We start from the raw sequence: 24,942 nt of genomic DNA on the forward strand, positions 1-24,942 counted from the left end.
TTTCCCTATAAGTCTACTGCACATATGTGACAGTTTTACAGGAAACAGCCAGCTTTTTCTTTCAAACCAGCAAGCTACAGGGATGGTTTGCTCCTCCTGAAGCCTGAGGGTTGTAGTAGCTCAGGCTTGCAGTATGAGGGCTGGACAGGAAGTCTTCTCGGCAGGGCTTGGCCCCCTCCTCTTGCCCTCAGCCCCACTCCCAGTACCTCCATGCCAAAGCCTGCACCCCTCTGGGAGTCCTTCCATGCATAGTTGGGTGCTGTGTCTTGGCAGAGGAGCTGCTCAGACCCTAATGTTGCTAAGCCTCACCCACAGCCTGTTTGTTTGGGTGTTTTCTTTGGGATTTGCTTGCCAAATAAACTGTCCATGAGAGGTATTCTTACTCAGGCCTCCTATTACCAGTCCCAGGGAGCCGAAGTTGGCAAACCCACAAAGAGCATAGGTGGCAATGACTTCAGAGCGAACCTGGAAAACAAACACACACCTTGTTGAGTGGTTTGAGACAGCTTGTGCTGATTTAGAGGTCTGAAAACATGGCATCGTGGCTCAGGGCTCCAAGTACTGAAATTACTCTGTTTTGCTTGGTTGATGCCCCAGTCTGCGGCTTTCAGCAACGTAGGCTCATTCTCTTGCTGAAAGGTGCAGGCTTTCACACCCACCACCCATGTGAGGACTTTTATTTTTCATGTATAATGCTGTGACGTATTGAATTGAGTACTAGACAAAAAAATAATTCTTATCTTACTAGTGGCAATTTAGCTTCTGTTTTTTGAAGGAATGAGTCAGAGAGCTTTAACAGAGTTTGTTGTTCATAGCTGGACTGCCTCTATTACAGTCTGTTGAAACCTCAAGTTTTGGTATCTATCCCTTACTTCCTTGTCCCTGAACAAGCAGAGGGCTCCATATGCAAAGCTGCTCTGTGCATGCTCCACCCCGTGCACAGAGGCAGAAAAGGGAAATGGGTCTCCTGCAGAGCGGGTGCTTGGATGTGGTAACAGGTAGAGGACCCTTATGATTTCGTAATTAGTGGCTTATTTTCTTCCTGACCTCAGCCACGTTCCTCCCCTTGGACAACATCAGCTCAGTCTGGACCTCAGAGCAGAGACAAGGTTGGGTTGGCCTTTGACCCCATGGAGGGACCCCTCACAGGACACAAAATTACTTTGGGTAAATGAGGCTACAAGCCTTGCAAACCTTGAGACAAATGGGGTTCAAACATTTTGGGAAGGGAGGCAACATATCTCAGCAAGTGGATTTTTGTCCCCATGGCAGCTCTGAACTCCTATTTGCTGTGTTTTAAGCCCAAGATGAAGATGCCTGAGTGTTCTAGTAGTTTCCTGTTTAGCAGAAGTTTCTCTGTTTCCATTCCTGTTTTATGAAAACCAATTTGTAGATATTTTCAATCACTCTGCACATATGCAGGAAAATGCTTTTCAAGTACCCACTCTACCCACTTTTCCTAGAAAAGGCTTTGTGTACTGTGATTTCCCTGCTTTCATTTGCACTTTCCTAGCTCTGAAAACAGGAAGCCTTGTTATTACTGACTCAGGTGAGGGAGTTCAGAAAACCACTTGTTTGCTCACTCTGACTGAATATCTGTGCCTGGATGTATTAAGAGGGTTCTGAAGCTGAAGAGGAATTACAAGTGAAAGTCAAGCACACTCTCGCCTGAACTGTTGTGCCATAATTAAAATGGTTACTGGGCAATTTTTACCAGTGTTACAAATCAAAATTATTTTTATAACACAGTTTTTTACCATGGAAGCTTATACAGCTCTCTATAGGTATTAAAAGTGAACGTGGAAGTTCTATACGACATCTTATATAAAAAAAAAAAAAAAAAAGGCGAAATACAGTTGATGTGATCTGAATTTTAAGGCTGACTTCCAGATTAAAAAATAAATATATTCACTCATTCAGGAGTTCAGAGCCATATTACCCTTGTAGAACATGGCATGACTACAGCAGGGCAGACCAAAGGTCCATCTAGTCCAGGATCTTATTTCCAGGAACACTGGTAATGGATGCTCAGAAAAGCATGCGAGTGTTTGATCACGCCACCTGGCTTCCTACCTCCACTTTGAAATGTGTTCTGGTAATAAGGAATGCAAGTGTTCAGGAACATGTTTTTAGTTTTGTACATAAGGCAGGTATCTACAGCATCACACCAGATTAAATGAAGATTAAAAGCTGTGCAAAAGGATGCTTCCTAATCAAGGGTTCTCTACAGTGAAAATTTTTCTTGATTTGAGGAAGAAAGGTCAGTGCAGGTGTGAAGCCAGATACCATGGTTTTCATTTCCTGTACTTAGAATGAGGACAAATTCAGCACAGGCTGAGCATGTGGATGCCAGATGGGGCAGCAGTCATGGCTGCAAAAGCACTGCGTGCTCTTTGTGCCTGTGCAGATGCCTAGCATGCCCTTTGTATTGCCATCCTCTAGGTTTCTTCCTCAGTGAATTGTAGGAGGAATTACATGTTCAGTTGGATGAATGTGGGTGGATGTGTGAAGGAGAGGTGGGCCCAGGTTTTGGATGGAAATCCTCATGCAAACTAACTTTCATTGGCAATTGAAACAAACTGGTTGGACTCAGTGCAGCAAGAGAGGTGTACATCATGTCATACATGTCTTGTATTACTGCCCTCTGCACAGGGGACAATAACCTCCAGCAGACGTGTGCCAGTAATATCTTAAATGCCGTCAGCTAAAGCTTTCTGAATGCCTCTCTTGAAGCTTCAATGCTTGGCTAAACCTCTGTGGGCAGGAGGATCGTGCCCAGGATTTTACTGGGAGAGTATTGATAGGGAAGTGCTAGCTAAGAATGAGGTAAGAAGAAACTCACCTAGAAGACAGTCTTGGTCTTACATGCAATGTAAGTGTCCCACAGGACACTGCATGTTCCCCAAAACTATGCCTTTCTTTTGCTATTTTTGTTTGAGATGGCTAGTGTGATGACAGTCATGGCAGCCTCACAAAGTGATGCTGCATTCTCATAATTGAACTCTGTCACTGAAAAACATACTTTAGAGTAATATTTCACCATTATCCCTTTGTGCCCATATTAAAAAGTAAGATGAATTTCAGCAGAAAAGTATTAGATCCAACAAATCTGTAGAATATAAAATGTTACTTACAGTCATATATTGTTTCACTCCATTGACGTAGATGCTCCCACCCTTTTCTCGGTTGTGAATCAGTTTTGAGAGGCGCTCATAAGCCACAAATTCATTGAAAAAAGTTTTGTAGCCTAGCAGCCCACCAACAATAAAACTGTCTTCCCAGTCTACCCCCATCATGAAAGAGAATGGCATGAAGACATAAGCACAAATGTTCTGCAAAATATGGAAGACAAAACAGGTCAAGAGATACAGTTGATCAAAAAACAATGGCGTGGGATAAGTTTTCTAAACTTAACACAAGGATGGTTTTATTTCAGCAGTGGAAAATTGGCTTTGAATTCTTACTGCCAACATGTCTGGGAGTCTGAGGGTTTTTAATAGTAAGGTATGCTTGAGTAATTTTTAAGACTAACCCGAAATCTAGATATAACAAAGTCATTAGGTATGTCCCTAATTTTACACCTGAAGTACAAAAGTTTCTGTCTTTTTTTCCCAACAATGACTTCAGATTGGCCATAATGTTTGAAGCAAAAAAGGATGATTCAGTTAAAAAAGCTGATAAGAGTATTGAGAAGTCTGGTTCTTCTGCTGATTAAATCAAGTGTGTTAATGAACATGCTGAATTACCAGGTTATTGGCATAGACAAATAACTTGCCTCTGCATAAAAGCTGTGCATCTGGCATAATTAAAGTTGTACTTCTTTTCCTAAAGTTAGAAGTTTTATGCATTTTTAAAAATTCTTTATCACAGTATAGCTTATTTTTATATAAGAGCAAAAATAGCTCTAGCTGTGGAAGGGTTTGGTCAGATTGTCTTTAGTGAATGTAACAGAGGTGTTTAAGCAGTTACTACTGTCAGCTGGTTTCTCTGCCCGCAAAAGGCTAAATGTTAGTGTCTCTCAAAAGGGATGGATGGCTGAATGCAACGTGTCTGTCGGTCTCAGCTCCTTGTGGGTTATCTGTCTGTCCAAATCTTACTCCATCCAGCAGTTATTAAAACACCAGCCCTTGCATGAGTGTGGTTGGGGAATGCATACTTGTGCCTTTCCTCTGCTGTGGGTGTCTGTGCAGTGGGATAATCTGTGGAAGCTGTGCAGAGTAACACCTTAATATTGCTGTGGCTTACATCTGCTGTGAGTGTCTATTCAATGGTATATCAGTGTTTCACAAAGCACTTTTGTTAGGATCTTGCAAAACAAAAAGCCCAAAACCATTGAACAAGGACTGTTGCACTGAGTCAAAAATTATGTATTGACCTGAAGCTAAAGCCACTTTGGTGTTTGTGCTGAAGATGTTAATGGCTTGGCAAGCATCTAGCCAGCAGATCTGCTGCACTGCCAAGTCAGAGGAGGCAGGCATTAGCATACAACGCTCTACAGACATACTCTGCTGGTTAGCAGAAGCACCAAGAGGGAAGCTATACATAAACTAATTGATATAGAAATATTTACACCGCAACAATTTTCCTTTGGCTGTAAAGACATTTCTCAAGAACATGCACATAAAAATATATAGGTTTAGATCACACTAAAAAAACCCCCAAACGCAACAAAACCACACAGGTACATAATTCAAGAAAGACAAGTTATGCATATATATAAGCTGCATGAAGGACCTGAAGACCATACCTCAAAGTTCAGCTGTGGGTAATCAAACAGATTTCCCACCCAAGAGAGGGCTGAGTCAAGGAAAGCCAGCAGGGCAAGGAAGGAGATCAGGTTCACAGCGATATTTGCCACCAGCAGGATGGAAGTAGAGGCACCTTGACTGGCTGCTTCCAGCAGGTTATTTGATTCACTTTATCAATGAAAAGAAAACCAGAGTGTGAACATTTTTGATTCAAGAACAAATCATAGAACTAAAAGTTACATGGACTTGATTAGAAATCTGCTAGTGAAGATGTCTGTTCACTTATAGGGAAAATAATGAGTTGGAGTAGGTCTTTGCTCCTGATGCTCGTGGGAGCCACTGGAAGGATGTGCTTTTGGTGCCCTGAGGATGAATTCTGGCACATTCAGGGTTGGGCAAGCTCTGGATGAGGTCTCAGTGCTGTGACTGCTTGTGGCACCACTGGGATGGGGGAGTAGGCTCGGCTTTTCTTGCGGGCAGCCCTTGCGGAGAAGCCTGGGTTGTTCAGGAACAGCTCCTTACAAGCCTTTCTATCTTGTCTGTTGTTCTCAAGAGAAGTGAGTCTCCCTGCGTATGGGTAGTAAGTTCGCTGCTGTCATTGTTGAAATGATTGCTCCACCTTTGCTTTTGTATGTTTGCATTTACAGATTCTTTTCAAAGCAAAGACAGCAACAGAGCAAATGAGAAAACCTGTTGGTGGCTCACCTCAGGTAGGCATTTCGCTCTTTCTTTGGGGGATTTATTTTCTGGCCCAGATCCTTGGCATGTCTATGCCTGTCCTGTATGTCGTAATGGGGCATGCCACATCTGAATTCACAGACTTCTCATTTGGGGTATACTGGTGTGTAATTAATTTATTGCTTGCATATCTACCATGTACTAACCCTAAAGCTGATGTGTGAAGAGTTATTTTTCCAAATCTCATTTTTACATAAGTATTACTATTAACTAGAGCCTAGATCAGCTTACCCTTTTGCCACTTGTAGGCCACTCTTCAGAGTCAGTGTAGGCTTTTCAGTTTCAGGCCAGAATAGTTTGGAGGTGGCTAATGATGCAGGTGCTGACATGACAGAAGCAGTCAGTAGGTGGGAGGCAGAAACCTAGAATTCCAGAAAATAGTTTTTTTCCCTTGATGTTGTTTAAAAGAAAAAAAAATTACATGGCCTAACAGAAATTCTTCTATTCCTTTTTCATCCCCTTTTCCAGAAATTTCTACACAAAACAACTTCTTTTCTAACTTCTGCAGTATTACCATCTCTCCTTCTTTTACTTACTGGGTCTTTCTGGCCAGTCCTCCCTTCTTGCCTCTGCCTCTCCACTGTATTTTATTCAGATTTGGATCTAATATATTTATCAGCCATTCCCCAATGACTCTGATCATAAATCACACCTTCAGCCCTGTTTTTCTGGCTTTGTGCTGCCAGCCCCTTAGCAGACGAGGTGTTTACTACCCGTGTTTGTACAGCATCACTAGAACCATGGTCGCAAGTCAGGTCTTTAGGCTCCTATGGCTAGCAACAGTTCCTGAGGGACTTTATATCACTGCCACAGAAATGGGAGGGTTGATCAGTTAGTATATCCCATGTCAGTTTATCTGGACTGTAGGACAGTATACAAATCAGTCATTTCCTGGCAGCTATGACATGAAATCTCTGTATTATTTAGGTAGAACATTTGTCCTACTTAACAATATCTCTGAGATCAGATTTTGGTATCTTTTTTACTGTGGGGAGACAGGGGATTTTTGTGCTTAATTCCTTCAGGGAAAAAAAAAAAGGGAATGACTCAGGTATACCTCCAAAGCATTTTAGCTGGGCTTCTATACTTACATGATTTCAGATAAACAGTGTATTTTCCAGTTCTCTTTCCCCATCTTACCCCAAAAGAAATATATGCTCCTAAGACACTTCCAGCAATAGTTGAGAATCCAGCTGTCATGACTGCATGGAGTTCAGATTTGGTGATGTATGGTAAATAGGGCCGTACCAGGAGGGGAGACTCTGTCTGGAAGTGAAAAACAACCACTACCAAATTAAGAACTTCCTAATAAACCCTCAGAAGTTTCTTTTATTAACAGGGAAGAAGAATGAGTGGCTGCATCACACTTTCATAGGTGTCTTTGACTAGTTAATCTTAGTGCTCATGAGTGCTCTGAATATTAATAGGTTGTGGTTTTTTACCCCAAGAAGGAAAACTGTACCAACATCCATCTTATCTGAAGACAGTTCTTGCTGGTTTACCCTCTCCCCCAAAGGCCCAAGGAAATTGCCAAGAAATCCTAATCCAATTCTGAGTTAGGGAGAGCCACAAGTCTGAGCTGCAGGTAAGCCTCTGCATCAAGTGACACCTGCATACCAGCCACTATGGGCAGCTTAAAGCTGTCAGTGTCTCTGGTATGTGTATGAGCACGTCCTGAAGGCAATGTCATGCAGAAGTACTAGTTTAAGTCTTGAAGCAGTGTGATACAGCGATGCACCGCTGCTAAATAAATGATATGCTAGTGTCGCTTTCGGGCTTGGATGCTGCTTGGTGATCTTTCTACATTGTTTTGAAGCCTGGGACAGACACTGCTGGTGTGTGAGTTCAATGGACTTTGCATTAAAGGGGACTGTTAGACTCTGTCCCATGCTTTTTTGGCTAAGGCCTTGCACAGCCAGCCCTGGATCTTAGTTTTCTGCATTGTCTGACTCTCCTGCCTTTGCCTGCCTCATGTGCCCTCTTGTCATCCCATTCACCTTTTCAACTGAAAAAAACCTGAAATTGTTATTTATTCATAGCCTTGGAGTAGTCTGGTAGTCATTTTAAGGCAAATCTATCATCTACATTTATGCTTGACTTTCCATTGGGGAAAACATATGGTTCCCAAAATACACACCATTGTGCATCACTGCCAACATATGAATGTACTGGAATTCTGGAAATCACCCACCAGCCCTGCCGTACTGGAGTCCTAGCTTCATATGAAATGATGATTTTTTTTATACACAGATGCTTGCTGAGCAGCAATATTCAGTAACCCTTGTGCTTGCATGTTTTTCTATGCTCCAACTCACCTGTCCCACGAATATGTTACCTGCAGCTACCAGAGATTCAACAGGAGTTGTCCCCATGAAAATTTGCATTATCCAACCAACCTAAAATGATTAAAAAAGAAAAAAAAACAACCCACATTCGTCTGCCTATTCCATGCACTTCTTGAATTAACCATGGCAATGTAAGAGTTCTGAGACACCTTACAATATTTCCTGAGTTAATGATTTCAGCTTCAAGACACAGCACGTTCATTTAATAGTTGCATGCTGAAATAAACCAGAGGAGGAATAATTTAACAGAACTGAGAGTACCCTAGGCTCCTTCTGGGCACTAAATTATTAAGTTAAATTAAATTAATCAAAGCAGTATTTTGATGTGTCCTTATTACTTATGTACCTGTCCAAAGGGACATGGATCATATGAAGGGAAAAATATGCTAAGTTCAGATTAAGGCTAAAAATGCCTCATAGAAATTTTAGCACAGTATTTCAGCTAGGTGAGGTTTGTGGTGCTTATATAATAATCCTGTGAATGACAAAGGACTTTTTAAGGTTATCTTCATGTAAGGTTTAATTACCACCATGCAGGAAGATCTTTTCCCTCATATGATAAGTTCATTGGGCAGACAGGGCAGGACGTGGATATTCTGTGGACTTAGTGGACACTGCCACTGGAAACAGTACCTGGCAGAAATGAACACCTAGAGAATGACATGAGGAATCAGCCTCTGATTTTATTCTGTGTATCTGTGATAGGACAGTATATGCAATTGCTACTGCAATGCATAGTAGAAAGCAGAAATCCACTGTCTGTGATGCAACTTCCATCCTGCATTTTGGGGGCTGGGAGAGGGGCAGGCAGAAAGCAAGATTTAAGCAAGCGTGGCACCTGAGGAATCCTAAAGTTAGCCAGGTAAACTTAACAATTACTATGCCATTAGCAATAAAACCAGGTTGGGGGGAGGAAAGTGTGCTACGTGATGTCAATTAGGATTTTGCAGTGGTAACGTCTGGACTATTTCCAGGTTAAAAATAAACAACTTTTCATGTGTCTACCCCTGAGGAACTTGGTCAGAGCCAATGCTACAGTTCGGCTGCATGTGTTCAAGAAGGCAAATCAGTACCTACTGGCAAAAATTCATACCTTTCCAACGAGCCACTGCATGAATCCAACGTGGTAAAGCATAGACATTACTGTGCTGAAGAAAACCACAATTGGCAGGACCTGATTTGGAGACACAAAATCGTTAACACTTCTAGTGTGGTTTTCCTTTCCTTGATTCTCTAGGCCATGCAACTTTTGAAAAGGGTCTCATGGTTTTGGAGATACACATAAAGATATTGAAAACATATAATTAAGTTTACACTTACACTGTAAAATTTTTAACCTTCTAGACTTGTTTTTTATGTTTGTGCTGGAATTAACTGTTTTTCATGTATCTACATAGTTTCTAATGGGACGGCAATAGTTTTGAAACTGTCTGGTTTAACATGTTATGCATTAGTTTATAGCCATGTTTAAGTCAGCTCATATATTTACTGGGCAATGGGATCTACAAAGAACAGAAATATATACAATGGGACTGTGGCGTAGAATTCAGAGCTCAAATTCTGTATCTGTGTTTAAAAAACACAATTTAAACTGCTATATAAGCAGAAGTTGAAGGGATTTTGATTGGGATTGTAGCTGACTGGATTTCACAGTATCAAGGGCAGCTTCCTTAGAAAGCCCATACTGTGTAGCTGTCTTTTAATAACACACTATAGAAAAATCCTCTTTTATTCTGCTCTATTTATAACATTGATTATCATGCCAATGTGGAGTATTCAAAAGTGCTGTAACTGTATGCAGAGACAGAATCTGCTGAAAACCAAATTCACCAGTGTATACTTATTAAACACAAGAAGTGAATACAAGTCTCTTTCAGTGGAGACTGAAGGCAAAATGTTTTCCATAAACATATAATTTAAGAATTGCATGAATGCCTAACCTACAGACTGATGGGTTATTAAATGTGTTGCTTTTTCATCATGAATAAAAATAATATAACTTGATTCTCAAGGATATTAAATACACAGGATCATTCCTATGCTAGTATACAACAGGAAGAAAAAAAAAACCCAAAGGTCCAAAATTAGATCAACAGATTAGTTACAGTTAAAATAGTACAACTAACACTAGGTAGCTTTTATGTGTGTTCAACTGAGGGCATAATGTATTATAAATAAAAGCAAGGAACATAATTAAAAAGAACAAGCCACTTTGTTAGTTCAGATCTTTTCAGTAAATAGAAGCTGTGTTTTTCTATAGTACTGTCAGTACTGAATTTTGATAAAGGTTTGGAAACTCGATTTAGATTATCAGAACCTTTCTCTGAAAGGAGAGAGTGCAAGTCACAGATATTGTTGTGCTCTTCAACAAGTTAATGTAAGGCTGCTTTCTCTAGTTTGATTTTCTGATTCTTTTAGGGATCCTGTAAGTGTGATTTGCCACCCAATGATAGCAGGAAGTTTAGTTCACTAAAAGTAACCTAACACCTTTTTCCCCTGCCTTTCTCTCCTGCCATTTCCCCTCCCTGTTCCCAAAAGTGTGCTAGCTGAAGAAACCTCTGGCTCTCAGCTGACTCCATACCCTGGCACACGTGGGGACTGCCAAGATACCTCTAGGGAAATGGGTCTGGAGAGGCAGTGAGCAGACAGGCAAAGGTCAGCTGTCTCTGCTGGATGGTAAAAAACATTAAGTGAGGTTTTATCTGAAGGAGCAAGAAGACAACGCTCTGCCTATGCTGGATGACAGCTGGCACCCTTCCACCTGTTTCTTGTGCACATTCCTCTGAAAATACCTTAGATAACTTTAAAACATGCTTTTTGGGGTTTTTTTTTGCAGTTGCAGGCATTTCTGGGTAAAGCACTCATCTTTACAAAATAGGGAATTTGTTTTGCAGTTGTGATAATTTGTGCCTTGACTGCATAAAGAAGTTGGGGACTATTTTTATAACCAAACGCTCCTGCCTAAATCTCCAGTGACTTAATATGGTACCTATTATGTTATGTCTTCATCAGAAAAGCATAGCAACCATTTAATAGGTAGATAATCACAATGATTTGTAACATCCAGGCTAGCTTTTCTCTAAGGCAGAAAAAAATCACACAGAAAATACTCGCAAATTATTACTCTAAAATAAGCAGAATGTAAATAAGCTACTTGCCACACATTGCATTGCAGCAGGTTTTCAATTGCATTGTCTGAAGAGGTAAACGCAATGAAAAGCATTTAACATGAATCAAGTAGTTCAACTGAAAAAAGCGTAACTCTTTTACAGCAAGGCTCCTCATGGTATTAATACACTGAAGTGTTAAGTCAGTGGTTTTAAAACTTGGGAGAGAGAAGAAAACAGCCTCAGGAAAACTCCTGTTCCATGTCTGTATAGAGCAGCCACATCCTCTCCACTAGCCCTGAGAGGAGCTTTGCCTTCACGCTGGGCCCACGTTGTGGGTGGGACAAGGGTGGGAAAACCTGATGCAGGAGCATCCTGCTCCCCATCCTCTCCTTCCCCCTCTTTGTGGTGCCAAAACCAGGGGAATAGGTGACAAAGGGTCAATAACATTGGAGGGGTCCCTCTGAGGGTCTTAGGGCTTGGGTAGCAGGGTGTGCATGTCTGGGCAATACCTCCATGGCAAAGAGCTGCGCAGGGGCATGGGAGATACAGGGGAAAGCTCTGGTGGTTCTCCAGCGTCAGGCACCTGGCAAAGCACCCAGAGGGCAAAGGGAGCCCAGACTAGGAGCAGGTCTGGGGAAGGTGGAAGGAGTCCAGTCTTGCTGGAGCTGCAGGTACAGGATCTGGGGAGGTGAAAAGGGGAATGGACCATGCAATCCTTTGTATTTGAGGAAGGGTCTGGAGGGCTAGGGGATTGGGGGGGACAGGCATGTGTACATAGAAGCAGGACTGTTAGGAAAAAAGGAGACATGGGGATGATCCAAGGAGTCTGACAACAGTTCCCCTCTGTAACTCTGGAGGTGTTGCACACCCTGTGTGTGTAAGGAACATTTGGCAGCAGGGAGAGGTCATGACAGAACATCTGCCTTAATTGGCAGTGTTTCCTTTGCTGGTTAAATGTGAAATGTATTTGGAAATAAAAGCTGAAGAGTCCCCTTTGTTTTATTTCAAAAACCATGCATTGATTGCATGAAATTCCTTCTGAGGAAAGAAAAGCTCTTAAACCCCATTTTCTGTGTAATGGGCTCCCAGTTTCCTCTTTCTGCTGTAGCATCCTTATTCTATGAGAGCAAGAATCTGCCTCAAAGATGTGGGTACTCTGAACAGGGGAGGACAAAGAGATTGTCTGCAGCTTGCTTCTGCCATTAAAAAACATTCACCAGTTTAATTTGGATGTACAGACACCATTACAGCCTGTAGGTAAAGACAGTTGCCAACTCAGAGAAAAGAAGGGAGAGAACCATAAAAGGAAATATGACAGGGAAGTCAACTGAACTCAGCTGTGGCAGAAGCCTATTCCTCAAAAAGGGCTAGCATGTTCCCATAAGGGTGGAGTGGATGGGTCCTGCAGTGTAATTATACCTGCATGTTTAAACTATTAGAATTACAGTTCTCTCTGTGGACAAACTTGTATGGACATTTAGTCTCCAAAATGTATAGTTCCTGATATCTACCACATACCTTTAAACAGTTATGTTTTAATTGATGAATAAATTTAACAAGCACTCTGAAAAATCCCACATTTCAATGGAGAACCGGTATCAAAGAGCTCTTTAGAATTACATTTCTGTGGCCTGCAAATGTTGCAGTTAATGATTCCCATAATACAACCTCTAAGAAAATAAATTCTTTAATTGGTATTTTTTATAAAGTGAGTTACTTCATATTTATCATCAATTCTGCAATATGGTTTGACCATACTAAAGAGCTACTTTCTGGATCATAGTTATTGCCTATGCTATAGGCAGGGCAAGGAGTTGAAATTGTTGGCTGCTCCCAACTCCCCTCCTGTTTGTGGCTTGATATTCAGCTTTTTCCTTATGTTCCTTTAAAAGAGAAGTTGCTATTGGTGTTTAAGGCACATCCTCATTTCAGACACTCCTAAAGCCTGACCTTCAAAGCAAAGCCTTTCTCAGGGAGCCATAATCCTCCTGGCCTGGAAAGGAAGTTACTGATATAACAGAAGTCTAACTTCATGCTTGCTCAAAGCAAACTTCGCCTTTTGTAGTCAACAGGATAAGATGACTTTGTACTAAGAGGTTTTTTCTGACTACTTAAGTACTTGGGTGTGATTGTTTATGTGGGCAAGTGGTTTCTTCAGAACTCCGAAACTTGGCATCTGCATACACAAATATGCATTTAAAATGAATAGTTTATGCATGCAAATACATGTATTTATGACAAATTAGCTCTTCCAAGACTATGTGCTCAAAGGCTGTAGTGGGACTGGCCAGAATGACCAGTGGGTGCACACAAGGCATGTGTCTGCTCTGGTAACTGTGTCCATATAAGTTAGCAGAAAACTGAGGTGTCCCTGCATACTGCTAAGGATGCAGTATGGATACAACTGGGCTCTGACGGTTTTCTGCGAAGACAGACATACCCTATCACATGTCTATTGTCTCGCAAGAGCTAAGCTGAGTTTGACACGTTTTCCTTTTGGAGGGTGCTTTGAAATATCTTGGGGAAAGACTTGGACAGTGCTACATGCAAACCTCATAAAATATATGAAAGACACAAAAAAGCACTTTTGACCATATAAATCTCGAAACAAATGACAAGTGTTTCAAGAGAGAACAGGCTGGCTGTCACTGACATTGGAAGAGAGAAATCTCTTTCTACAGGAGGAGCAGATGGAGCATGTTTTGGTGGGGTTGTGCACTTGTCTGCCATGCTGTTTACCATGTATATTGCTATACCAAGACATATGGAGCTCTGAAAATCAACTCATGGGTTTTGCTTTCTTGTTTTTCAGTGTGAAAATAACCTATTATTCTCTTCTAAAAATTCCACCTCCCTTTCGTTGGCTTATCCCATAGAATAAGACTGATGGATGTGTGCATACACAGAAGCAAACTTGACTGTCTGTTCCCTAGTTATGTCTTTATTCAGTAAAGTATTTTGCATCACCACTGAGGCATTAAAAAATCACCTTGAAAAAAAACATATTCATAAGGCATTGTGGGAAAACACAGGAAATATAGCACTAAGGGTGGGAATTAAACCATTTCACCCCCAAAATACGCAATCGTGAATGCAAATTGTCATTTGAGACCTCAATAGAGTAAAGGCGAGAGGAGACTGGAAAGTGAAACAAAAAGTACAAAAATACTGCAAATAAAATATAATTTAGATTCCTTGTTGAAATGCTTCATTTTTTTCCCCTCTAAGATGTTCTGACTATTCTTAGTAGCAACATATTTCACAGGCAGCATCTTCTTTCTTAAGTACTGAAAGAGCTAACTGTGAAGAAAATCCAGTTTGGAATATCAGCTCCAGAAAAAAAGAAGATAAAAGGTTTGTAAGCCCATGGTCAGGTGTCTGAAATACCAGACAGAAGAACGGTCTCTAAGAAAGTCTCATGGTTGTTTTTTGTGGTTTTTTTGTGTTTTTTTTTTTTTTTTCTTTATATATTCTTGATCCCAGCCTAAGCAGCTATTATGGCATGAGCTACGTGTGGGAGCAAAACCAGACAGGATGTTTGTGTGGGTTAGAGAGCATGGAGCACACGAGCTGTTTTCCAGCAGTTTCCCAACAAGGTCTCCTAAGGGAAAGCTGGGAAAACTCACTGCACTTTAAGCAGGAAGCACTTTAATTTGTGGAGAGGTGGGGAAGGTAGGCTGGAAGCAATATCTCTTTCAGTGACCAGGTAGGAGCCTTTTAACCTATGCCTTGTGGAAACATACCCTAAAGTTCTGCCTACTTGTAATATATGTTGTTATAATTAGACTAAATAAGTGTAACCTAACTCAGTGTATGGCAGTCAATCAAGGGCTTTACATGAGATTCCCAAATTTTCTGTTTGAAGTGTCACACAGTAAAGAATAGTTTACCTCTTAGCTAATTTCTCTGGTGACTGCACTGGTATCACAAGACATACAATGAATTTATTTCCCAGCCATACTGTTCCTTTTTCTGTTGTCTATCGGTCACATACAGTACATAAAAAACCTGTCTTACCTTAAAAGCAAAGAAATGATCCGTATATTTCTCACCGAATACAAACTTAGCACCTGTGTCAGAGTACTCTAGAAAAGTCTAGGGACAGAAAACAAAGAAAGTTAGCCATAACCTCCTGGACCTGCCAAAAACTAAGCAAATATTGCTAACTGTCTTGCAGAGATCTGGTGAGGTCCAAGGAGCTTGTCCCCTGCTCTGTGTGTGTCCAGGCTTCACTGACTGTATCTGACTGAACTGAGGGGCTCAGCTCTGCTCTGCTCTGCCAGGAGCGCAGGCTGCTTCAGAACACGTACATAAAGAACAAGGGCATAGGGCACATTTCCCTGCACTACCCAACAAGATAAAGGCCATGAGATATACTAGAAGAAGAATTTATTTTTTAATCCTGATGCTGTGGACCATTTCTACACTCCCTCTCATGCAAATAAGTGCAATAAACAATACAGTTTAAAACAGAGATCTAAGGCTGAAGTAATGAGTTTTGAAAGGAGAAGCCAAAAGCTAGTCTAAAAATAATCTTCTACTTTTTAATTCTGATACGGTGATGCATTTTTATACTCCTGATGCCAACATCATATGCAATTAATGATACAGTTTAAAATGGAGATGTTATAGCTAGAGTAAATGAGTTATGACAGGAGTGACTGTAAACCATATGGAGCTAACGAAAGGGGGCACCAGATCAGCTTCAGTCGGAGACCGAAAGGGGAGACTTAGAACCTGGCGACAAAACCCAGATGACTCCCACTGCTTGCAGATTAGCAGCCAGACAGACGTCAGACCTGTGCCTTTGCTCCTGTGCAGAGACAGTACATTCTGCACTGTCTTGTTTTAAATATGCTTAATTATCTGTATGGTGAAGAACAGCTGTGTGAATAGTATCCCTGGGGTGAAAAGTCTGAATGTCCTTCAGTGGGCACTCTCTGATCTCCATTCTGGATTTCTTTTATTTATTACTTTACAGTAATGGACTTTTTAAAAAAATTTTGTGCCTACAAACTGCCTGCAGGGGTGCCTACAGATGGATCCTGTCCTGTCTCTAGAGATCCTTTGCTGCTCTCAGCTGTGGATTTTGCCACCTGTAGTTGAATTCATTTTCTTACATGTCGTGACAACTATGAAATGCCCCTGAGGCCAGGACTGTGGCTACTCTGAAGACAGCGGTGTTAAATCCCAAGGCTTTTCAGCATATCAGGTTTATTGCAACGATGCTTTGGAGTTGGGCCAGGTCTAAGAGTTTCTACGAGTGTCCTGGCACAATAGCGGTTTTGTGTTTGGAGAATGCAAGTTATAATTTCAGTCCAAGGATGGTAAAGCCATTAAGAAACAGGGTCATTCTGGCCATTACTCATCAGCCTGTCCCACATGGTCTTGTGTTAGCTGGACAAAAAAGAAATGAGAAGGTTGAATTTAGGTACTCAATTACCCTTCAAAACTTTGTTTAGTTTTGAGCCCCTCACTAGAAAAGGACATTGAGGTGCTGGAGGGTGTCCAAAGAATGGCAACAAAGCTGGTGAGAGGTCTGGAGCACAAGGCTGATGAGGAATGGTTGAGGGTACTGGGGTTGTTCAGGCTGCAGAAAAGGAGGCTGAGGGGGAGACCTTATCGCCCTCTACAACTGCCTGAAAGGAGGTTGTAGCGAGGTGGGTGTTGGTCTTTTCTCCCAGTTAACGGGCAATAGGACGAGAGGAAATGGCCTCATGTTGTGCCAGGGGAGGTTTATACTGGATGGTATAAGTGGTCAAGCATTGGAAGAGACTGCCCACAGAGGTGGTGGAGTCACCATCCCTGGAGGTGTTCAAAAATGTGTGGACGTGGCACTTTGGGACATGGTTTAGTAGGCATGGTGGTGTTGGGTTGATGGTTGGACTTGATGATCTTGGAGGTCTTTTCCAACTTTAATGATTCTATGATTCTTTCTGAGAACCCAGTTTTTCTCCAAGAAGGGAAAACCTCTGGGGCCAAATGGACCCTTGAACTGCCTGGCTATTATGTAAGAGTCTCAAGACAGAAAATTATATAAAACCCAAATTTTTTGTGTCCAGTAGCTTACCTGGATCTGAATTCCTAGCCAGTTAAATGCATCAAACCCCACTTTGGTCCTCAGAATAAGAAGCCCAAGAATAAACTGCATTCCTATTCCTGAAAATACTGGTCTCCAAGCAACCTAGACGGACAGAAAAATAAAAATAAAGAAACCATTTGGTTTTTAAATAAATAATAATTTGCTTTAGATGTTTGTTAAAATAATGTAAGCGGATTGTCTGACTGTACTGCAGGATAGGAGCAGTTGCCAAAAGAGGTTGTAGGGGACTTGGAGCATGAATCACCTCTCCTAATTTGAGAGTTCTGCAATGTGGATGTCTCCACCTGAGCTAACTGCTGATAGCCTGGCTAGGTAAGTATGGACCTGTCAAGTTCACCATCACAGACTGCAAGTAATCAAGTAGAAGGAAAAGGAGAGGTAGTTCTTTCTGTGCTACTGTTTATAGATGAAATAGACATGTATGAGGGCAGCAGACATGATTATTCTTTTTTTTTTTTTTGACTGGAATGGAAATGTCAAAAAAAAGTAACTGAGCATGCAGATTCTTCTGGACTGGGAATAAGTAGATTTTGCTATAGGTTTTTTTGTGTGGTTGGGTAATTTCAACACTCTGTTCCCCAGCTTTAAAGAGCCTTGGTGCTTGAGAACTACTCACAGTTAGATATTGTGATTGATATGTCATAAAGGCAGTTGAAGGAAAAACTATGGCTGCCTGTGACCAGTCCCTCTTCACTACACTGCAGATTTCTGCTGTGCTGCCTCAGAAAACATCTTTGTTCTGTGAAAACTGAATCTGATTATTTACAAGCTGAAGGGCTGAGATGGCACTCTCTGATTTATTCAGATGATATTTGAATAACACAAACCAATTAGGTGTAATGAGGACCCATGGGAGAGCACAAAACATTTGGAGTACATGAGTTTTCACCTCAGTTGGAGACAGCACCAGTTGCCAAGAATAGGAGTGGTAGATCCATTAGTCCCTGCTGAGGGGACTTTTTGTGTTAAGAAAGTCTCAGCACTGATGCAGGGGTGTTGAAAAAGTGTTGGTGAAACTTGGTGACCTGGACAATGGATTAATATATGACCAATGAAAGCATGCATTGTATGCTAGGCATGCACAATGGGGTAAAAGCTGAGGTGGGAGTTGTGGCTGAAGTAACCCCTTTGTGATATCGCAGCAGAACAGAGTGGATATCTCAACTGGAAAATTAAAATAGACGGCATTGACAAGCATATGGGAGTGGGTTAGGGAAAAGTGAGGACCTCAGCTTGGCCTCAGCTGCCGCATTTGCAGTGGGAATCAAACTTCTGAGGAATTAAGAGCTACATGAGGGACGCACGTCTCCAGTTTCATGCAGTTTGTGTTGATGTAACGGCAGTGTCCTCAAATAAGTGCCTGTGATGTCCTGAGGACTGCGTTGAGCCTCCTGTAGGTGGAAAGCATGGAGCAAGCCTGCCTCAACTTGCACTAATGTTTCAAGAACAAATATATTCTAATCTGCACCAGGGCTGGAACAAAGGATGGTCAGCGGCCTCCCAAAATAGTGAGAGCCAGATGCTGGCACATCCGCACATGCTCCCCAAGATGTCAGAGCAAAATTACTTTCCTCAGAAATGAAACACATCACTGGGTTTTGGCAAGCCTAAATTTTTACATTCATGAGTTTCTGTTACCCTTTCTGTTACTATGGTTGAGGAATAGGTTTTGAGACATTGAACAAAAAAAACCCCAAAAGATCCAACATGGACTAAATACTCACCCTGGCTGGGTATTTGGAAAAGATAAACATCAAGACAACATACATCACAAGCCCACCAAAGGAGATCAGCTGGCGGGATCCCTGTTTTGCTGTGTCAAAGATGAGCCAGCAGATGATAGTTATAACAAGAGCTGCACACAACACCCTAGGAAAAAAAAGTGTCAGGCATGACATCTTGAAGAAGACCAGATATTCCTTCCCCTTCTCCTCCCCACAACATTTAGATCTGTCTGTGAATGAACTCTCTGAGCAATGTATTAAGCTGAAGTGTGTAGCTCTACACAAGCAGGAGCCTACCTTTGCCGATGCGACTCTGACAAAAACAGAAAAAATGTCCTGCAACCATGTCTCCAAAGTCAGAGTGTGTGGGAAACACAATAAAGCATGAGTGACTCTTGTCTGAGTGTTATTTCTATTAAATGAAGTGTGAGAAGACACTTTCTTCTCACTCCATTCTCCCTTTCCTTTCCTGTCTTCTTTATTGAATCATTTCTTAGCTCTGGGCAAGACAGGTTGTGGTTTTTATGAATTGCACTGTACTCTTTAACTGGTGGGCCTATGAAATACACACTATTGAGGAGCAGGTTATAAACTGTTTACTTCTTTGTAACTGGCTGTAGTCAGTTTAGAAAAATAACTTTTAATCACAACAATTTTAGCTACCTCAGAAACAATGACAAGAGCCATGTGTACATCTGTGTTCAGTGTTTCTATGGTCCCCACTATCACAGAAATGTTCATCTTGCATATTGAAGGTAATTACCACAATAACAGCCTGAGAGGCAAGGAAATACATCATCCCATTTACAGAGGGGAAAACCAAACATAGCCCCAGTTCTTTAATGTTACTTGTGTCTAACAATTGTTTAGTTTCCACTGATTTCAGTGGTACCTAGATACCTAAATTCCATTTCTAGACCTAGATCAAAAATATGGCAGGCCAACTCCACAAAATGGATTGACCATTGCAATGCTAAATAGTGCTTTCTACACCTGAGAGACTTTCTGTCTCTTGGAGGAATCTGTGATTTACAATTAAGCACTTAATCTGTGATATGTACAATTTAAGGATTGCAGCCCAGGTAATACAGCACTTACTGCCCCTGGCTTGTTCCACCTGCTCATCAGGGCTCTCCTGTTCTGTTTGCTGTGTCCCCCAAAGAGGCTTCTAGATTGTCTAATGGAAGTGCCTGTGTGTGACTGCTCTCTAATGTGGCTCCTTAGCAGAAGGAGCACAATCTTTATAGAGTCTCTCTTAGAAACTCCTGCTCCAGTGGCAAAACCATTTTAAATTCTTAAGAATAAGTTGGGACATTTTCCTGAACCCAGAATGACCCCTCTTTAGAGCTCTCTCTCAGATAGAGGCAACCTAGCTGAGGTAGAAGGCAGCTGGCTAATTCCTTTTCCTTTTTAATGAGACTTCATTTGGTCTTTTCTTTGGTCTATGAGCCTCCTTTGGCTCCCCATTTTCCCAAGAATAACTTAAATATTCCTGATAACTGCTCAGGAATCCTTGGAGTAAGTATCTACCAGATCTAAGTATCTACCATTTAACTACCAGATGAAAATCATTTAACAACCAGATGAATGTCTACAATCCCAAATGAAGTTGTCTTATTATACAACTTACAATAGACATTGTCATCCAGAGAGACCTGGACAGGCTGGAGAGGTGGGCCTGTGTGAACCTCATGAGGGTCAACAAGGCCAAGTGCAAGGTCCTGCACCTGGGTCGGGGTAACCCCCGGTATCAGTACAGGCTGGGGGAAGAAAGGATCGAGAGCAGCCCTGCCGAGAGGGACTTGGGGGTGCTGGTGGATGAAAAGCTGGGCATGAGCCGGCAATGTGCGCTGGCGTCCCAGAAGGCCAACTGTACTCTGGGCTGCATCGGGAGAAGCGTGGCCAGCAGGTCGAGGGAGGTGATTCTGCCCCTCTACTCTGCTCTGGTGAGGCCTCACCTGCAGTACTGCATCCAGCTCTGGAGCCCTCAGCACAAGAAGGACATGGAAGTGTTGGAGCAGGTCCAGAGGTGGGCTACAAAAATGATCCAGGGGCAGGCTGAGAGAGTTGGGCTTGCCTGGAGAAGAGAAGGCTGCAGGGAGGCCTGATTGTGGCCTTTCAGTACTTAGAGGGGGCCTATAGGAAAGATGGGGAAAATCTTTTCAGTAGGGCCAGCTGTGACAAGACAAGGGGTAATGGTTTTAAACTAAACCAGGGTAGGTTTAGACTAGATATAAGGAAGAAATTCTTTACAATGAGGGTGGTGAAACACTGGAACAGGTTTCCCAGAGAGGTAGTGGAGGCCCCATCCCTGGAAACATTCAAGGTCAGGTTGGATGGGGCTCTGAGCAACCTGATCTAGTTAGCGGTGTCCCTGCTCACTGCAGGGGGGTTGGACTAGATGACCTCTAGGGGTCCCTTCCAACCCAAAACATTCTATGGTTCTATGATTCTATGATTCTATGGTTCTATGATTCTATGATTATGACACTGAATGTGGCTGGGATGTTTTGATTCCTGAAGGCAAGTAAAAATTGCTGTGGGGATATGTGAACAAGTAATGTCTAGATAACACACTTCAGTCTTTAGCAGTTTGCATATGTTAAGGGCTTTACAAATCTCTGAACAAGTGACAGTGAGGCACTTTCTGGCTGAGCAGAGTGAATGCAGAAGGCTACAACAGACCTGAACTTCTGTGAACGTGTTCTCTTGCAACCACAAACTTGTCCTATCTCAATTTGAGGAATTTTTTTTACATTTTCTGTCAAGATTTTTGACACGTAGCTACTGTATTGCAATCTTAAAGGTGTGCCTGACATCTATAAACTAGAAAATATTGAATTATTCTGTATGTATTCTTTGATCTTGTTGCAATTTGTATAATTGATCCATCTCCCTGTGCTTATGGGGGTGTAAGCTGAAATAAAACTTATAGGGGTAAATTGACTAATGCTTTGTCCCATTACATAAATAGGAGTTAATTCATATTTACCATTTCAGCCAAAACCACTGTTTCTTCAGATATCTTTCTGCAGGGGAAAAGAATGCAGCAATTTTATCTTCATACTTAGCTATTAAAAAATCCCAGCAGATGAAGAAGATGGCTAGGACAGTGATGATAAAGAGTGGCAAGGCTCTCTGAAAATTCAAGCTGCAGGCTGCAATAACTCCAGCCAGGTATGCTGTCACAGAAACAAAAATACACATGTCAGTTAAGTGGGTCTTTTTAGAAACAGAATAAAATCTTAAATTTAAAAGATGTGGTTAGAGTCAGGCCTGCATTTATCTTAAGTGCTTTTCTGACTCTTGGCCTAAATACTGAAAAATTTTGCTTTCATAGAAAGTTTTGTTACTTACGATATGCTCATTGATATGAAAGGTGGCTTTCATCCTGTCAAAGTAGGTTATACGCTTTGGCCAAGCCAAGTTCATATCAAACATGTCAATCACTTGGAAAAATTACACATATCGATAGAACTTTTTCCTGTGTAAAAACTGTGAATTAAGAACAATGGGTCTTGTTCCTTCTCTCACAGGAGGATGACTTTCTCCAAACAAATTGGAAGAAACACTTAGAAACATTTGACAATTTCCTGATTTGATGGCTGTCTCAAGTAATTGGGAAGCTTAGCAGTAGTTCATTTCATAAAGTAGCTGTGAAATTATTTGTCATTTGGCAGGTTCATTGTTAATACATGCTGGCCAAAGAAATATTCAGATCTTGTAAATAATAATAATCTGATTTTATCTATGGCAAATAAGGAAGGATTACTAATTTTTGTAAGGCAAGTTGTTTTTTATGGAATTAATGTATGAAACCCTGACATATCCTCAGGAAAAAAAAAAACATTTTTGAGTATATGGATGTATGAGGATATGTCTGTACTATGACAAAGCAAGACAAACTGATGTTAGGAGGTCAGGGTACTCAACATGCAAGTAGCCCTTTTATAACTACTTTATGGTATACTGATGCCTATCACACAAACGTATTTTAGGTCTACATGTTCTCAGTGTTCAAGTAGGAGGATCTCAAAAAGAAACTTGGTGAAGTGGAAGGAAACAAACCAACCTACTGGCTAATTAGGAAAGGGACAAAGAAGAATATCTGAGTGACTTTTCAGTGCATGCTGACATAGAACGCACTTCCTCTAGCAAACATTTGCTCTGGATATCGAGTGATACAGGTCAGAACAGAAAACTTTCATTTCTAGCCTACTGACTAAAGTTCGGACTAAGTTGGTGCCTGACACTTTTTAATGTGGTTTCATGATTTTGGGCAAGTTCCTAAAACTGTAATTTAAAAGGCCTCTAGGAAGGGGCTGCTAATGGAGTAGGCACAAAGACTGAACTACAGTTTTACCCCAAACGTAACTGCTAGTCAAAGTTGAAACACGCTGGAGGAGCAGTGTAGCAAGATCTGTGCTTTTGTTAAGTTTGGGAATGAGTGGAGGTTTTGCAATCCAGAGCTTTCTCTAGGACTAAATTCACTTTTACTTCCTTTCAAATGCATTCTTTAAGGCAGTCAAGAGTTTGTGTGTCAGGTAGACAACAGGCACAGCCTATAATCTCATATAGGTAAATAACTAAGGCTTCAGCAACCCTGGGTGTAATATACTGTACCTGTTATTAAAATTCCATAGATCACATAGTGAATTCTTGTTTTATGTTTCTTGCAAAATTCACAGGCTTTATCATATTTCTTTTCTATATGCCTAGAAAAATGCAAAAAAACAAACAGAACAGAAACTTAAGCAAGTAATTTGCACAGGAAGATCAGGTTAAATTGATAAAAATTTCTCCACTGGAGTATGCTGCACTTGGTAGGGGTTAAACTGGATCCCAAAGTGCCAAATAAAACTTGCCAACATCTGCAGAGCATTTTGCGGGTGGGACTTCTTTGGTTTGATGTTGGACAAGCAAAAAAGAAAATCTTGCAGATATCTAATGGGCCAATCTAACAGGCCGAAGTTAGCAGGACAGTTCTGCTAGCCTCTGAAGCACAGCTCTTCTGTGAGGAGGTCTATTAAAAGGGTAAGTGCAAACTGGGTAGGTAGTTTAAGATTCAGTGCCCATTAATACACCCACAAAGATTGTTAATACAGCCAGCCCAGCATTGCTATGTGGAGCAACAGAGTTGCTTTAGCTGTGAAGGACCAAGTCTGCATTTGTGTGTGCAAAATAACCAATACCCATGTAAAACCTTATTAGAGTGTGCATAGATGGTCTTGGATATTTGAAAATTTGGTTGTTAATGACATAAATTTTCCATCTAAGCTCATCAGTTTATGGAAGCTAAAATTATTTGTTATATTTGAACGTCCTATTCTAGTGTCTATTCTTCCAATTATTAAATACTTCACTTTCATTCTCTTCTTTCCCGAAGGGTAACAGAGTGATTTCATGAGGGAGGCTGAAATTTAGGGAAATAGCAGTTAAGGGAGTTAGTTTAACACAGATTTCCAATGTTAAGTATGGTGGTGATGCATCCTTATTTCAGTCACAAAAGCGGTAGCTAAATAAACACTCTTGTATTGTGCAAGCTGAAAAAGAAATCACAGCTACATCTCTGCCTCTCTGAAGCGGTGCCTCACACCCTACAGTCTATAAAGGCAATGTTATATTTAGAGATGCTAATTATCCAGACTGTACTTGTTTGAAAACTAGATGCAGCTGGAGTCAGATGCACACCAAAATTCAACATGAATACCCTTCTTTTCTGCACTAAAAAAAAAAAAAATTAATATTAAAGAAATTGGAGAGAAACAAGGAATACTAACTTAATTCATATCAGCACTCAGAACAGCAGAGCAGGAACATACTCTCACCAGTACAAAGAGTTAAAGCAGGGTCTCTGAGAAATCTTGATTACTTTTGATATTTCAGTTTTAATTCTGGGAATTCCTGTTGCCTCACAAATCATAACTATCTCTTTTTTTTTTACTTGTGAGAACATTAGTTTATCCACCCAATCTCAGCAGAGAGGTTAAATACAAGAGGAAAAGAAAGAAAAGGAGAAATGAGAGGCAAATGCATGAATAAACCAGAGTTACTGTATCGAACTTAAAGTTCAACCATCAACCAAAAAAAGGAAAAAATACTATCTACTATCTGTAACTGCTACTTATGAGTCCTTTGGGATTTAAATTTGTTATTTTAAGATTATAATTCCTT

At 41.1% G+C, this 24,942-nt stretch overlaps 1 protein-coding gene across 1 annotated transcript in view; it reads right to left on the bottom strand.

Annotated features, from left to right (window-relative positions):
• The window catches only part of SLC28A3 (solute carrier family 28 member 3), a 43,228-nt gene that overhangs the window by 4,411 nt on the left and 13,875 nt on the right, over nucleotides 1-24,942 (bottom strand). Inside the window, 12 exon segments of the mRNA XM_009649183.1 lie at nucleotides 384-465; nucleotides 3,135-3,332; nucleotides 4,748-4,916; nucleotides 5,718-5,848; nucleotides 6,627-6,752; nucleotides 7,802-7,882; nucleotides 8,925-9,005; nucleotides 14,959-15,036; nucleotides 17,012-17,125; nucleotides 18,769-18,913; nucleotides 21,761-21,950; nucleotides 23,392-23,483. Coding sequence (XP_009647478.1) covers nucleotides 384-465; nucleotides 3,135-3,332; nucleotides 4,748-4,916; nucleotides 5,718-5,848; nucleotides 6,627-6,752; nucleotides 7,802-7,882; nucleotides 8,925-9,005; nucleotides 14,959-15,036; nucleotides 17,012-17,125; nucleotides 18,769-18,913; nucleotides 21,761-21,950; nucleotides 23,392-23,483 — 1,487 coding nt within the window.

Source organism: Egretta garzetta, unplaced genomic scaffold, assembly GCF_000687185.1.
Source record: "Egretta garzetta isolate BGI_Z169 unplaced genomic scaffold, ASM68718v1 scaffold41, whole genome shotgun sequence".
NCBI lineage: Eukaryota > Metazoa > Chordata > Aves > Pelecaniformes > Ardeidae > Egretta > Egretta garzetta.